The sequence below is a fragment of the Dermacentor variabilis genome, chromosome 11 (assembly GCF_050947875.1).
Source record: "Dermacentor variabilis isolate Ectoservices chromosome 11, ASM5094787v1, whole genome shotgun sequence".
NCBI lineage: Eukaryota > Metazoa > Arthropoda > Arachnida > Ixodida > Ixodidae > Dermacentor > Dermacentor variabilis.
The window spans coordinates 102,645,895-102,663,210 of NC_134578.1; the positions used below are offsets into that span (position 1 = coordinate 102,645,895).

The 17,316-nt window shown below is 43.2% G+C and overlaps 2 protein-coding genes across 2 annotated transcripts in view; both read left to right on the forward strand.

Annotated features, from left to right (window-relative positions):
- Positions 1-17,316, forward strand: part of ASPP (Ankyrin-repeat, SH3-domain, and Proline-rich-region containing Protein) — an 80,258-nt gene that overhangs the window by 29,892 nt on the left and 33,050 nt on the right. Inside the window, exons 6-8 of the mRNA XM_075674708.1 lie at positions 8,292-8,344; positions 12,606-12,747; positions 15,691-15,766. Coding sequence (XP_075530823.1) covers positions 8,292-8,344; positions 12,606-12,747; positions 15,691-15,766 — 271 coding nt within the window. The remainder of the gene's footprint in view (positions 1-8,291; positions 8,345-12,605; positions 12,748-15,690; positions 15,767-17,316) is intronic.
- LOC142563958 (uncharacterized) lies at positions 1,720-3,712 on the forward strand. Its single transcript, XM_075674709.1, has one exon. The coding sequence runs from the start codon at positions 2,350-2,352 to the stop codon at positions 3,631-3,633; it is 1,284 nt and encodes a 427-aa protein (XP_075530824.1). The 5' UTR covers positions 1,720-2,349; the 3' UTR covers positions 3,634-3,712.

Below are 17,316 nucleotides of genomic sequence, written 5' to 3' on the forward strand. Positions count from 1 at the left end.
TTCAGTGTTCATGCAAATTTGTGCAGTTCGGACCTCTCCACCCACATGCGAGCACACAGAGGAATTTTGCATTCGTGCTTGCGGTAGTTGCCAGCTGGTCGACCAAGAACCCGAACACCGCATCAACATCCGTCAATCTAACTCGCACGCGTGATTTAGCAACAAGGTTTCCGCGACAGTTTGTGGCCTGTTATCACATGGGTCGATAGCGAATTTTCATCATGGCCATACTTTCTAGCCGCCTAGGCCTAACTGCAACTGCGTCATCGGGTGCCAATTACTAAAGCTATGGTTACCGAATCAACACATCTATTCACAGTGGTTGCACGACCCTCAGAATACTGACAAACCACCATGACAATGAAAGCGGGTGCACAGGATGACCGTTGCATGTCCACAGCCTCCATATTTGCAAACTACCAAACGGTGGCCCCTCATTTCACGTAGGCACACAACAGTCTCTTTTTTGTAGCCGTGAGTGGCCGTCACAAGGCTAGCTTTCGATTTACATGGTGGGCACGAAAGTATTATGTGACCCCCTGCTGCAGATGCATTTACATAGGTGGCAAATGGATGCAGATGGAAAAGGGGGGGAGGCATCGTAGCTTGCCATGGGCCTCCCAATTTGAGAACTCTTTACCAATTGGCACTGATTACAGTCAACGTGTGTGGCACACATTGGCCTTAGCGAAGTGACGATAGCCCACCAAAACCGCCTTCCATACAGATGAAAAAACCCTGCTGTTTTTTGGAAGAAAATTGGAAGGGAATACTTTCTAAACAATGGAATGTTGCCATTAAGCACAGTATGGCCCACTACTAAACTTAAATCCCCATTGCTGTTTAGGAGAACTTTGCTATTTCTTCAGCTTCATTGGGGAAAAGCACTTAATTCTATTTGGCAGGCATCCTGTCGATAAAAAATATCTTCCAGCTTCGTATACGAACTGAGTTGCCAGCGCTGGCATACCAATTTGGTGTTCCCTTTAGTAAGAGTAAGCCACACAATGCATCTCGCTTATTAGGTACCTAAGTTACTGATAGCTAGCAAAAATCTTCTTACTGTATTTACTCGAATCTAACGCGCACTTTCTTTTTCCCCGATAAGACGGTTCCAAAAATTGTGTGCGCGTTAGTATTGAGTACTACCCTAAATCGCATTACCATATCACCATCGGCATTTCAAAATGGCCACCTGGAACATGCTTCGAGCCTAGCTGCCATAGCTTCCTACATGTGCTGTAATATGCGTGCTTAAGAACGGCCGCTGGATAAAAAAAGGAGGTCCATCTTCCCTGTTTTCTGTGTTTGTTCTGTCAGCATGGAAGGGCTGACTGTGAAGACACGCCGAGTTCATCACGATGCCGCAATTAAAAGGAAAGTGATCACGTGCGCGGGGACGTATGAAAATCGAGCCGCCGCCCCCCCCCCATCGCGGGCATTTGGAGTTCCCGAAACCTGCGTGCGGGACTGGTGCAAACAGGAAAGGTGTTCTACTTCAGCGGCTGCGGGGCCCCTATCTTGAAAGCAATCTGCGATGGAGACAAGTCTACGCATCTTGGCGCACTGTGCTGTGTTCTCGTCGCTTAGTTTGCGTTGAAGCGAGATGCAGCACAAAGGTCAATTCGCTCGCTCCTGTGGCCACACTTCACCACCCCATCGTTTTGATAAAAAGTTTCCATAGTTATTGAGTGAGACACGTTGATGTTTGCTTGTGCGCATGTGACACCATGTTTATTAATTTAGTCAGTAAGCGAATGTTTAAGAGTTTATGCAGCCGATAAAACTTACTTTTTTTTGCAGCCGACCTTACTTTTCGTATAGCTGTCTATTGCTGTCGAAATCGATGCTTCGCCTTTTGGGCGAAACGGCAAAGTTTTTTTTATTATTTATCGCAGCTTTAGTGCATTTGGAGTAAATGTTTCTTTTTCCAAATGATAGAAACTTGTGTTTCTGTGGGAAAGAATGAGTTGCACGATACTGTAAAGGACTTTTCTTTTTTTGAGGTTACGGCAAACAGGTGCGCGTTACAATCTAGAGCACATTAGAATTGAGTAAATACGATAAGTAATGTGATTTGCCTCCTGAGCATGTGAAGCATTGTGTATTTTGCACAAAACTTGGAAACACAAAAGTTTGTGTTAAGCTTCCTGATATTCAATATTCGATTCAACATTCGGCTTTCTTGATTCGATTCAATATTCTATTCTAAATCTATTATTCTGTATTTGCACACCCCTAGTAATTACATAAATTATTTTGGTGCAGCCGACAAACTTGTTTCTTCCTATTACAGTATAGTCTCATTAGTTCGGACTCCAAAGGGGACCAGGAATTTATCTGGATAGAATGGAGTTCAAACTAAAGAAAGCCCATTTAAATACAGCGCCCGATCAATCATCCGGGAGAGCATGCAAAAGCAAAACTGTTACTTGGCTCACATTGAAAAGTCTTCGCTTTCCACCATCAGCGCGCATGGCTGAACAAAGCCTAGGTTCTGCAACAACGCCAACTAAGTACTTGGGTGTGCCGCTCGAGCACTATAATGATACCGCACAGTACTGGTCCGATGAAGCTGATAGAATGAGTGAAAAATCAAAGGGTTGGCTTGGCCAAGATTTGTCAATGTTTGGACGTGCATCTGTGTGCAATCTCTTTTTAGTAGCGAAAGTGTGGTATATTATGCAAGTGTTATCAATGTGTCGCTCAAGTGTGCAAAAAATGCATCGTGTATTTGCCGTATTCATATGGGCTTCCAGTTGGGAGAGGATAAGCAGAACCAATTTGTTTCGTTCAGCTCGAAGTGGTGGGCTAGGTCTGTCGCATTTGTTTATCAGACAAATTGTGTCGCGTTTTCTTTTTTTTCGGGATCAGAGAAATGATTTTCTACGCACAGTAATTCAAGTTCGTTTGGGAAAAGCACTGCCGCAATATGTTGTAACGACCAGTGATGTGAAGGGAGGAAGTATTAGGGGATATCTGCGCGAAGTGGTTGATTCACTTCGTATGTTGCGTGTGCGGTTTTCCATGGAATATCTGTGCTCTGTGACAAGAAAAACACTGTATAAAGACTTAGTTGATACCATGTTGCCAATACCATTGTACAGGTCTGTAAACTGGGGAGGCCAAGGAGATGATGTACTTAAACGGGTGAAAAAAATGCCAGTTAGACCCTCTCAAAAAACGTTTTTCTTTAAGCTACACACAAACACGCTACCCGTAAAAACATGGTTAGACGAAAAAGGAATATATGTGCCATGGACAGTAAACTGCTTACTTTGTAAAAAGCCAGAGACCATTGAACACGTTTTCATCGATTGCTGGGACCCAACATTTCATTGGGATATCTTACAACGTACACTTAAAAAAGAACTACCGATTACACCTCTTGGTATTCGATATTTGCCAACCGATAACGAAGGAGGAGTTCCGTACGATATGTTTATGCTCCTTGGCCTCCACAGTCTGTGGAAAACGAGAATGGCAGTGCGACACTCGGATGTCGATACCCGTCCGGCGAGAATAAACTTCATCGAAAGTGTCGCGTATATTCGGGAAATATATCGTGCCCAGAGTGAGCCTCCCGAGTGGGTGGCTATTCTTGATGAACTGATCAAGCTGAAGCGATTTTAATATATAATGTTAGCCAAAGTGTGGTTGACATGTTTTAGCATTTGAATGTGTTCTTTGTTTGTGCTGCAAACAGGCAATAAAGAAAAAAAAAAAAAATGTATAAAGTCGAAGTGCGATGAGATGTCACCTTGCATGCAATTTACTGTGGGTGCAAGAGAAAAAGTGCAAGGGCAAACCAAGTAGGATGGTGGCTTGACGCATGTCATCCTCCCGCATGCCCACTGTTGGAGATGGTGTGAGGAGTAATGTGATGAAGTGTGCGCTGTAGGCTCCTTCCTGCTCCTTTTAAGATGGATGGGAAAGGAGGGCGCCAGCGATGCATCGAACCTTTGCGTTTGGCTTTGGTTTGTCCGAAAAGTGGTCTGTGGGAGTGAGAAATTTAAATAACCTTTTCATGGTTATTGGAGTGTGAATTTGCGGGCGTTATTTCTTTCTTTTTATTTTTAATTTTTTTTCTCTATTCAGAGACATACTTTGCCGGGACCAACAAAGCAGTTTAAATAATCCTTCAATTCGAACCAAGAAATTTCGACTTATCGAGATTTCGCTGTATTTTGCAAATGTCGAGGCATCACATCTCATTAATTTCAGGCCCCTGGGCGGTACTTTTGGAGCATGTTGCCTAAGGCATATTACTTGCCTTGGATGGCACAGAAATGGACTTCAAAGTTTTTGTGGGCATACTTCACGTCATTGTCACTGTGAGATAAGCAGACCAAAGAACCATACGCTGCCTCCAATGCCTTGACTGGTTGGCACTTCATGAGCAAAGCTTTTGATATGTTGCCAAAAACGGCACTGAGAATTCTTCGTGTATTTTTTCCCCCTCCTTCGTCATTCAGATGCACAAAATGCAGTCAAACGTCGATGCAGAGACGTGCGTATCTCGCTTAAAATTTTTGAAAAAAGATTTTGCACTTACCACTGCTCCAACTTCACAGAAAGATTGCATTTTTCAGTGTACATTGCTCAGAATCAGAATGAGAATCAGAATCGGTTTTTATTGATATCATTAGAATGATTACAAGTTGTTAATATTCAGGAGGAGGTCCCGGAGTCAAAGACTGCAATGGGACCTCCTTTACAAAGTAAACGTAATAAAACAAAAGTACAGCAGTTTTCAACGAATTGTTAACATAGAAAAATTACAAGTTTTAGTATGAATACCATGATTGAAGAATTACATATGCATAAATGTCATGAAAAAGAGCACTGTAACACAATCTCGTAGACAACTGATGAAGTAACTGCGTAGATGACGTTAAGAACACAGTAGAATTAGTTAACTCGAATGTATATGTGAGGCAGAAACAGAAACGTAACTGTATGGCATTGAAAATGAAATGAAGGCACCCTGAAAGAATGGTTGTGAGTATGGACTAGGCATCAGTATTCGACAGAATGTAATCTTTTAGTTGTTTCTTGAATTCGTGAATTTTAAGTGTTTTTATGTATAATGGTAGTGTGTTCCAGAATGCGACAGATGAAAAATGGACGCTCTGTTTGCCATAATTAGTATGTATTTTAGGTAAAAGGAAGTTCCTATTTATTGCAAACCTGGTAATATTAGTATTTAATAGAGAAGATTGTGGTAACAAGCTATTGCATCGTGTGTAATTGATTTGACGGAACAAAAAGGTACCTAGATTATATTTAACGAGTTGTGTGACTGTAAGAATGTGATTAGTTCGTAAAAGATATTAACTGCACCAGTGTTAAACTTGGTGCAGTTAATTTCCTGGTTTTCAGGAAAGAAGTGCAAAATTGCCTTCGTTTATGGGGATGTAAATTGCTGCCGAGGTGGCACTAGCATAAGCTTTTCTCACTGCCTGCCAGCAGCTGTTGCCACACATTGCCGAGGGTTGCTGCGTGTTCCAGAGGAGCGGGCAGCACGCAGCAACCCTCGCTGAACGGCTACTTTCTCCAGCTGCTGGCAGGTGGTGACACCAGTTTATGCTACCGCCACCTCGGAAGCAGCTTGGATCCTCATAAATGAAGGTAATTCTGCATTTTTTTCTTCGAAATTGGGAAATTAACTGTGCCAAGCTTTACATTGAACAATGCAGACTACAAATTGCAATCTTTCTGGAAAGATTGAGCAAGACTAGTGCAGTGGTAAGTGCAAAATTCTTTTTCGAAAATTTTAAGCGAAGTATGCACGTCCCTGTATATTGAACCTACATTTAATGAAACGCACGAGGTAACCAACTATTTTCATTTCTCAATCTCAGTTCCACTAATAACCGTGAGTGTTTTTTTTTCTTTCGTGATTTAACAAATAATTTCGGGACATGTTTCGATTAACAAAGTTCACGGCCATTTCAAGCATGCGCAGTAAAACCTCATTCATAAAATTTTTTTTAAAATGCGAGGAAGAAATGTAATAACTGGTAAATGTTCGATGAAGAGCAACAAAATAATTTGACAGACTCAACTGTAGTTCACATCTGTTTAATGCAAGGTGCTGTGCGAATCATTGTGGCTTGAGACACAAGATGTTGACGCACGTCGATCTGGTGGGGTGCTGGTGGCCCGAGATGCATTTTCTGGCTTTCCTATTGTGTAGTTTCATTAAGACAGTGATGGGAAACCAAATGAAATCGAAGCTGCCACAGTGAAACGTGATGCTCGCATCGCACGAGGGATGGTGGCGCGTTTCAGTTATCTACTACCGAATGGATGCAGTAACCTTCCCATGGCACCACGCCCCACATGCTGTAATACAGATAGATGAAGATGCTTATTGCAGTGGGGTTGGTAGCGATAGCTGTGAATGCGATGTGCAATAACCTGGGAGAAGATTTGCTGGTGCCGGAATAAAAAAGTTAGTTCGCACCGACGTTTTCACAAGAGATGGGCGGGCGAGTATTGCGGTGAAGCTGCCACACTAGGTGGCTACTGTTCTCGATCGTGCATGCCTCACGAATTTTCTTGTTCAGATGGGATCTAATGGCTTGAAAACATATCATACGTTCGCAGTTTGCGATGTACTAAACGTTTGCACCTTAAGGTTATGTTTTCCGGAAATGTATGAACAGGAAAAAGAACTGTAACTCAATTGGGAAATTTTTTGTTTTCCGTCATGAACATTGGTGTGTGAAATGGTATGTAATGGAATCGTGCTAATGAGGTTCTGCTATTCTTGGAACCTTTCTGGCTTGTAAATCTGGCAAAGAAAAATTAAGAATATCGACCGAGTGAGAACTCATTCTTTGCATGTGTCCTTCCACATGAAAAGCTTGAGCGATAAAATCACCATCGTGCCAACAGAATAATCTAGTTTCTCTAAGCGTGCGCGCAGGAGCGCGGTATGCAAAACGCACAGATGCTGCATCAGTCTTCTTGGTAATGAAATTGCGGAGGCCGTGGGGTGCGCTGCAGATGGTAGTTGGGTTGGGCGAGTGGCAGGCAGGGAAGCACGCCTCTCCTCCTCTACCCCAGCGTATGGCTGTCTATGCACAATATTTTGGAGGTAATCTGTGGCAGGTGCAAAGCCTAAAGGTGAACTGAGATGGCTGGTACTTTGATGTGCATTGTTTCCTCGTGCGCCTAGTGTTGGAGGTTGCATAATCTCGAGTTTTCAAAATGCAGTGAAATGACAGGCAGTCACAAAGTGTTTGCTCCCCATCGCCGGTGCTCTTCATCATACCGATGTTGTGGTAGTGAGTGTTTGTGGTCATAGAGTGAGATCTGGTCATGTTTGCCTAGGTACCTCGTGATGCCATGCTTGTTAATTAGTAAGCCAATATTTACTGCAATTTATACGGCCAGTAAAACTACAAACCTTATAAAGTGCCCTATGCTATCGTTATCAGTGCTATAGCACTGGTAACAACAGCGTCTGTCAACGTCATCTGACCAGAGCTGCGGTCACTGAGCACAGTCGACCATAGGGTACAAGATTTACGGCACCCCGCAACACCCCACGCGCAAATCTCAGATGTTATGAGCCACGCCAATGCATTGCTCTTGGTACAATCTACACAGCACTCACCAGCATTCGTAATTGCGCAATTATGACCCGACCTTCTTGCAATAATTTGTTTATTTATGAGCTTACTCGCAAGGTACTATTCACCTGATGTTCTGGCAAGCCATGAAATTATTTTTACTGCTGAAACATTAAAACTTCGACGTAACGAAATTTACGATTTAATAAAGCCTTTCGCTGCAGGTATGACTTTGTCATATCGAGGTTTGACTATAAATTTCTCACTTTATTGCTAAAATTCAGGCCAGAAGGGGTAAAAGCTCTAAGACGTGTGAGTGCTACGACGTCGCAATGCCTCCAACAGTGCAAAATTTCTTGGCCTGCAACATCAGCCTTCGTTACAAACACATCCTGCATTGGTATCAGGATTGGCCTACCGAGTCAACACCTTTAATTACACACTGTCTCCGGGATTGGCCTAGATTACTTGGCCAAGCAGCTGCCCATGCAAAGTTGGAGGGGGGGGGGGGAGCCAATGAAACCTTCGCCTAAAAACATCTAGCAATACACTTGGAGGAGTTTGGATTGGGGCAACTGTTGGCATTTTTGGCATGTTCACTTCACTCCTATTGAGACTTCACTCTATTGGTGCATTCACACGCCAACAGTGCAATAAGAACCAAGAAGTTTTGTGAAATCTCCCTACAACAAGGTGTGATCTGTGCAGGCTCCAGAAGCCATGGTGGAAGCAGTGTCTGACGACCCGCCACCACTCATTTGGTAAGTTGACTTTGGTGAAAGCACAGGCTTTGGTCACTAGAGGCTCTGTAAACTTGGTCTGCATGCTTTTGTGTGCTCCATATAGCCACCAGCCAAACTCTTGAATACAGTTAAGGTCACACAAATGTTCTGACAATCAGGCAGTCCGAAAAAAACAACTAATCTCAAAATATTTTTTCTTTTTCAATTGTTTGCAGAATTTGGCTCTATGTTGCACTTATTTGAAGCTATATTTACTTGAAATTTATGGTGGTCAAGGCTGCACGTGTGTTTTACATTAACCTGTTGCACATTGTGTGCCGTTACCAACGGCAGATGTCACGCATTTGGCCTTGACTGTGTGATGCTATCAGTTTAGTTTGTGTTGCACAAATTCGCCTTGGAGCTTTCTTGTACACGCATGAGCTTGTCGTGCTTTGTATAGTAACAGCATGTAGAAGTTTATACAGACTTGGTAAGCATTCACGATCATTGTCGACTGATAGCCGGTGGTGGACCAGAACTCCAGTTCACTCGCATGGCCTACAGTGCAGGCCGTGCACACCAAATAAACAGTCACCAATGTGGTATACTGGTACAGTTGACTTCCGTTAATTAAACCCCAACTGGACCGACGAAATTGATCGGATTATCTGGTGGGCCATATTAACCAAGATACAGAAAAGATTTCAAAACAAACCGCTGATTCATTTGCCAATATTTGCCGATTCTAACTCGCCCCCATATCAAACACAGGCCCGCTTCCTATTTGTCCAAAGTAGAAAAGTGACGTAGAGATGATATTACCATTCGTTAACAATGTAGACGTTTTGTTAACGAATGGTAATGGTAATGTTAATCTAATGCGCACTTGGTTTTTTAGTAAGAAAAATGTGCAAGGGTCTAATACCTGTTGTACAGTGGCGGATGGTTTCCTAAAGTCAGCTTTGCCTGCATGGCTTTTTGAAGCTAGCTTTGCCGCAATACACTCAAGTTATGAGGCAAAGCATACCAACGTGAACGTGGTGTTTGGTTCAATTTTCTTGGAAACCAAAAAAAAGGGATGCATCAGGATCAAGTAAATGCTACAATCAGACATTATGAGCTACCATTATTGAGTGAAAATCTTCTCAAGCAGGCAAAAACAGAAAAAGCCATTTTGGACAGAGGATGATGTGCCTTAAGCTCTGGCAAGAATGATGCTGCCAGTAAAGAGGTCACTATTGGGGTCACCATAGGAGTCAGGCGCATACACCCTGACTCGTGAAGTTCGAATTACCTGGGAAATGTCAATATTAGGATCGAAATGATGAAAGTCAGGACCCATAAATGTGCACGGGTGCCAGTCAGGACATTTGATCGGGATCGAAATAACTGGAGTCGAATTAACGGAAGTGTACTGTACTAATATACAGTGGCAAGCTTCCTGTAATAACTTGGTATCCACCACACCTAGCAGCTAAGTTTAACTGACATACACTCATTTTGTCTCAAGTTTATAAACAAAGTTGCACTGTTCTTTCGCAGTAAATAAAAAAAAAACCTTTCAGATGTATGCAAATCTGAGCAATGCAGAAATCAAAGACAGCAAAGCTGTATAAGGTAGTTCTCAGACTCTTTGTAAGTACTAGGGGTCTGGTTTGCCACAGTCAAAAAGTTATACCCTGGGCTTTGCAACCACTTCACTAAACTGAATCTTTCAATATGGTTTACTATATCTGAACTCAGTACTTCTACCGTATGCTCCTCCATATCCGACATCCGATCCTGTACACTGCACTTGTGCCTATTCAACACCAGCCACACAACCACACATTGCCGCTACCACAGAAAGAAAAAAATGTGAAACTCCTCTGCTCAGCTTCGCTGAAGAATCTCCTCATTCACATTTGGTCGGCTGATTTTTTGGACATACCTCATAATTCGTGTGCATCCGTGGCAATTCCATGGCTCTTGTAGAGCCAGTGTATAAGGAGGTCTGAAGTTTCGAACGCAGAAACTTATCACCGTCTGATTTTTCATACTTTTAACAATAAATGTAGGCCCGAAACAGCATTAATTGAAGCCACCACCATCACCATTTTGAATTATCACGTAACTTCGAAGCAGCACTCTCGCATGCCCCTGCTCTGGCAGCCGTTGTAGTTTTGTGCTGTTATTAGGCCTAGCTGGCTTCGATGTTTGCTATCAAGCCTCCTGCTGTTAGGGGCCATGTTTTTAATTTAAAGGATTCACTATTGTCGGGAGTGGCGCCGACTCCATCTTCACCGTTCTCGCTGATGGCGTCGAAGTGCAGAAAGTACAGCAAGCGTCTAAAGCGTTGCATAATGCCGGTTTCCGAAAGTCACCTTTGCCGCAATACTGTTACGTTACGCAGTAAAGCCTATGCAGTGTATTGCAGACGGGCCACTGTCACGGGACATAAAATGTGACCATTAGCCCTTTGAGGGTTATTTTTTTGTGCCAAAGGGAGCCCCCAGGCTCGATTTTCTTTCTTGCAGATTTAAAATCTTCGGCGACCTATTTACGACAATGTTTCAGTGTGACCACAAAGTGATAAAAAAGAATATATTTCGTAGGTAAACATGCATTGTTTTTTCATGAATACAGGTCGGCTTGCATAAGTATTTATAATAAGAATAAAAAAAGTAAATACGCTGTCATAGATACATTCTGACTTGGCACATGAGCAGTAGTCTTCATCGAAAGAATCACCACCCTGCTCACTTGCAGAAAAACTGGCATGCCTGTACAAAGTATAATCGAATTGTGCATTTGAGTGCATGCAAGAAAACTCTATGGATGTGTGCCTGTCAGAAAAACCAAACAAGTCAGAAACTTGCAGTTGTCTTTTGTCCCATTGCCAGCAAGGGGCAATCAGTTTTCATGAGTCTCAAGAAAAGAAACGCAGGAATGGCAGCATCATTTGTATATGGCAGCATTCTTTGTATACACATGCGCCTGCCTATGAACATATTTAATTGTGCCCCTGTGAGCAATAAACGAGAGAGCATCTAGTGGTGACTCTTTGAGAGATTAGAAACCGGATAGACATCGGTTTTTGTGAGCATTACAAATGGAAACAGCCCACGAGACGAAACCAAAACTAACCGCCGCAAAGGATGCATGAGCGGTCACCAACGCGCTGCCATAAACAAGCCGTGGAATTAAAACCAAGAGACTGCATTGTGAAAAAGCAGTTCCTTGTATCAACACAGGGTAGCAGCTCTTGCTGGCCAACGTCGAAAGATTGGCGTGTTTTCAGACATACAAATGGCGGCATAAGTATGCGGCATCGACCATTTTGGATTGGTACTTGTTTATGGCGCCATATATCTACATCTTTGACCCTCAAAGGGTTAATTGTACAAATGCGCACTTACCATTTCCTGTTGCAGTAGAAGCACAAAGATGCCTAATAATTGTACTGGCAGACCTTTAAAGCCGTTTCAAACATGGCTGTAACAATTTGAGCCCTTAGGGGCCGTTAAAGGCATGCATTTGTTTTTTCGAACGTTTTCACGGTACTACCTAGGAGGTCATAAAAATCTGACGTTCAGTGTACTCTATTTCATATATAGCAGGCAATGATGCAAAAGCTACTCAAGTACTGCAGCCAAATAAATGTATAACTCCGAACGTTTCTTGGTGAACGGACCCTCCTGTGTCCTGCAACATCTTACACAGAATAACTTTAATACATTGCTACTATAACGAACAAAGTTAGCTGTTAATGTGGCATCAAACCACACATTGTTTGTAATCTTTGAACTTTCACCATGTAATGCACTAAGTCTCAGTTGCGAATGTGTCGCTTTGTTCATCATTCTATGGTTTATGCCTGATGCGTTTTCTGTGTGGCAATTTCCTTGTATATTGTTATTGTAACACATGAAATAAACCTTGTACTAAATTACATAGTGGAATCCAATTTCTTGCTGTAATTTAGCATGCACTATTTTTGGTCGAGAATAAGGATGGTGTTAAAAGTCTCCAGCCTCCAACAATGTTGCCTGCATTGTATGAAATCGATAATGGCTTGGTATCATTACTATGAGAGAACGCTTAATTCCTATTTGATCTGTCCAAGAAACTTGCCTGCACGTTAAACTTGAAGCTGTGTTAAAATCGTGCAAGAGTGTGTTAAATTTGGTTGCTCTGATCTCGTGTGGGAAAGCTGTAAGTATACCAAGAAAAAGCTCTGCCAGCATGAACAAGATGACATGTAGTGTTGTGAGCATGGCGACACAGCATGTTTGTCACGCTGCCATTTTCTTTGCAGCCGCTCGGAGCCACGAGCCATTGCCATGGATGGTGCTCCCCCCAGTCCTCCCGAGAGCAGTGAGGGCGAGGAGGAAGACGAGGAGAGGGATGCACCCGACAAGGACCGAGAGCAGACAAACGAAGAGCAGCAGCAGCAGACGGTGTGTGTCCCAGTTGTCCGAGATCGGGGAACGTAGCTCCAAACTTGTGCAACAGGTGCCTGAAGGTACCACAGAAGTTGGATAATGCAGCAGTAGTCGGTACCAACCTAACATTGCAGTGGCAAGTACACCACTGTCAAGCTCGGAGAATTTCTACAGGTGTAGCAGGGAGATTACAGTTTCTGGTTTCTGGTATGTCGCAGTAGAGATATACTCCTTTCAATACTGACATCTCTCGAGAACCGCGTTTCCGGGCGTAGCTTCTACTGAAGTCTGAGGTCGTCACCTAATAGAGCTTTGTGGCTTGACCTGTGAACTTCCAGACGCATCAATAGCTGTAGCATCCAATGCAAGTCCAGTGGGATTATATTCTTTCCGGCAAGATTAGTGCAGGAGCTAAAATTTCGGCATCGCCACTCCTCTGAAGAAAGCACTGCTGTAAAAGAAGTTTGCCTTGCTCATAAAGCATCATAAAGTGTTTGTAGGGTTGGGCAAAGTTAGCAAATGTTGTAGGCTAGTAAATAGCATATCACTTTTGAATGGAAGGTGGAGGGCTCGGAACCCGCCGTGGGCACACCCTGGTAAATGCAGTAGAACCCCGTTAATCTTTTGGGGTGGAACCACATAAAGATAACATAAAATACAGGAAAACATCATATCCAACAATGCTTACAGCAGCACTACTGACTATGTTTATGCAAATACTCGATATTTTCGAATATTCATTAGAATATTGCGCTAGTCAACATTCACTTAAATTTTAGTATTTGAAGTTTTCGAAGTACTCAAAACGAAAGAATGTACATATTTTTTGTCTATAAGCCACACCCCCAATTACAGCTCCCCGAAAAGATAAAAAAATGCTTATGTAGCCCATGAAAAGAACTCCAAACAACAACCAAATCTGTGTAAAAGGAGTCTCCCCTCGCAAAAACCAAATTGTCTACATCGTACCTTCGGCCAGCGGCTCTGTTAGGGACCAAGGTGTCCGAAACATGTGTTGTCCTTCTTGAGGCTTCAGTAATCCCATGTTTGCTCTCCTTAAATTCAGTCTGGGTCAGCAGCTTCTCTGTGTGGGGAATGCCCACTCGGAGAGAATCGTTACAGCATGAGATGCTGTAGTGGGCTTTAAGCTGGTGGGCTCTAAGCAGCCTGAGACTATCTTTTGTTTTCGTATTGTGTAGTGTTTTAAGATGGCGATGGGAAAGCAAAATGAAATCGAGCCAGAGGACGACGCCAGAATACACTGCCCAGGAGAGACAGCGAGAGTTTCTTATGTTTGCCCGACCCTTGTACATGCGCCGATTCCCGCAAAATCTCACTAAAGTGAAGCTATCTCCAAAAGCGATCCTATGAGAATGCGTCTCCAGTATTGAATCACCCTCAGCGTGCAAAGGTGGCACTAGGTTGTGTTCATGTGGTTAGACAGCTGTATAAATGTTTTCTGTGGCATCACTATTGGGTGATTGCACCCCGCTTTGTTAAGCTTGATGTATGCGATGTGTTATGTGGTTGAAACTCCTGGCCTCCAAAACTTTGGCTGGGTCAGAAACGAGACAGGAAAGAATGTCGTAAGTGCATCATGAAAAAGCGTCGTGTAAAAAAATGCTCTTTTCTCTCCTGTTCCTGACCTCGTCTACAATTTGTTTCTCATATTAAGCCGTAATAAGTATGAACCAATAGCCCAGCAACTACTAGTAGTAAAGACTTTGGCCACCCATTGCAGTGACTCAGCGAATATGACATTCTGCTGTTGAACATGCAGCTATAGGTTTGATGGCCAGCGTCAGTGGCCGCATTTCGGTGAAGGCAAAGTGCAAGAACACTTGCGTACTTAGATTTGGCCACTTATTAAAAGGACAATAAAAAGAATATTAGGTTGAGACCGATTGAAGTGGTTATTATTATTATTTCATATAAAAACACATACACACAGAGAGAAATAGGGAAGGAGCAAGCTGGCAACTGCCACCGAGAGGGGCACAAAGCCTGCCTACTCTTTAGAAAGGACGGGATAGAAAAGGTGCTTGAAGATAAGGCAAAGGGAAGTAAAGAAGAAAGAAACAGCAAGATGACAGGCCACAAAGCCAAAAGTAAAGCAAGGCATATAGTGAGCAAGTAAGGAACAGAGCATACACGCAGAAACAGAAATAAAAAACAAAAAAAATAAACATGCAGGTCGCACTAATTACAAAAAAATTTTAAAGTTACGAAAACAAAGTTAACAAAAAGGTATTTCTTCCCTTGCAACGTCTCTCACAAACGGAAAGCCAAGGCAGTTTCTTTTAGATAAGTAAGCAGTGCGCAATGAGCCGGGTCGCGTCGAAAAACACAACCTCTCGGCTACAGACAATATTTAAGGAATTTGTCACTCATAGCAAGACCAGAGCTTCCTGTAGAGAGAACAGAGAAATTCTGAAAATGAAAACTCATAATGTCGCCACCTGCTTTGGGTTGTGGTACCTCTCTGTGATGTCAGCACTGGCTGATTCGCAGAGACCAGCAGAGAAAGAGGTCACATGGGGATTATGTCAACTCACCACTTGTTGGCTCGGGCGATTCAAATTGAGGAGCAGTAATGGGAGCTTCGGTGGCAATTTTCCACACAACAGTGTCATGTGTTGTTGCACAGAAAACACGATATATTTATTGGTATAGGTATATGTGATAGATTTATTCATGAATAATCTGTTGAACTGACTTGGCTCAAAATGTTCCTTTAGGAACTCTTATTAAAGAACCCAGCGGGGTCAGATTTGATCCCAAGTCCTCCATTACGGCATCTCATAGCCCATTGTTGCTTTGAGAGGTTAAGCCCCATGAATGAATGAATCAATCAATCAATCAATCAATCAATCAATCAATCAGTCAATCAATCAATCAAACTTTTGTCAGCCAGTGTGCCAGCAAGGACAGACAAATGACTGCTCCTCTTCTCTGCAGGCATCTGGAGAAGGATCTGCAAGTGAGACGGATGGGCCGCAGACTCAGCCACAGCCAGAACCACAGCAGCGTCCAGGTTAGTGTCAATACTCTGTTTTATTGTACATTTAGTGTCAAATATTGATCATTAGAAAATGTACCACAATGGTTAATATTTACGCATTTTGTACATGAAAACCAGGTGCTGCACATAATTGGAAGTACACTCTCATTGTTGACAAGACTGTTGTTAGCTATCAGTAACTTTGGCACATAGGAATCTTGATGCACCATAACTTTTATAAAGGTAAAAACAGTTTGGTGTGTTAGCACGAAATACAACTCGGTTTGTATACAGTGCAGTCCACTTATAACGGTACCACATAAAATGATATATCGGTTATAACAATCAGTTGACTTCGGAGTATCAACTTATGCTTTAGGGCTGTGAGAAGAAAACTCATATAAAAATATGTTATTGACCGCATATAGGATATAATGATCGAAATTCTGCCTTTTGGGCGGCGTTTTCCAAGCATAATAATAGTGAAATTTGCGCTCCCCTCAAGGGGAGAGGTGGCTTTCGCATCATGAAAAGTGGGAAAAAAAAAATTATTTTTTGAAGATCACAATTTGAGCTTCTATAACTCTTTTTCTATCTGTATCCGAAATATCATCACTGTAAACCACGTAGAAGTGCTCTAAAAAATTTGTTCTGTCAGCCAACGTTGCGACAAATTTCGCGGAAATCAAGAAAGAACAGTGTTTTTCAAGCAACATTCTCTCCGGAATGGTGCAACCGAGCACTGCCATCTTGGTCTCGTTGGAAAGCACATTTCTCCGTCTTCATATTTGCCGCTTCAGTGATCTCCTCCATACAGAAACAAGCGCACAAAGAGCAAATGATTGAAGGTCATGCCAGAGTCTGCGATTGTCCACGCCTGCCACATGGCTCCAGCGCAGTTCGCCATTGGTCCGGCACTCGCGTCTTCTGCTCGGCTCTTTGCACCTCACGAGTCTGGGCGTCTCCACTCACCATAATCTCGATGTGTCAAAACGGGCACTACACGAACGTCGCAGTAGCGTGGCCAATCCCTACGTTTGTGGACGTCTCAGACCCATGGCTAAGCATTCTGAGCATCGGCGAAGCAGACTTCGCGACCAAGATTCGGTGCGCAGAATCCTCGGACACGTGGCTAAGCCTTTCGGCACTCGGTATTTCGGAATACGTGACCAAGCACATCGTGCACGCAATCCTCTGACCCGCAGCTAAGCATTTCACGCATAGGAGCCTCCGACTCGGCGATCAAGCACATTGTGCGTGGACTTCTCAGGCCCTCGCCTAAGCATTTTGTGCATCAGCACCTCCGACTGTGCGACTAAGCACATTGAGCTTCGACTCCTCGAGCCTGCGACTAGGCATTTCACGCGTTGGCACCTCAGATTGCGCGGTTAGGTATTTCGCGCATTGGCTCCTTGAACTGTGTGATTAAGCACATCGAGCGTCGACTCCTTGTATCTGCAGGTAGGCATTTCACACATCTGTAACCCGGACCCACAACCAAGCATATGGCGCATTCACTCTATTATCATATTGTCACGATAGCTCGTAAATATATCCGCCATACCACCCCTTCATAACGAGAA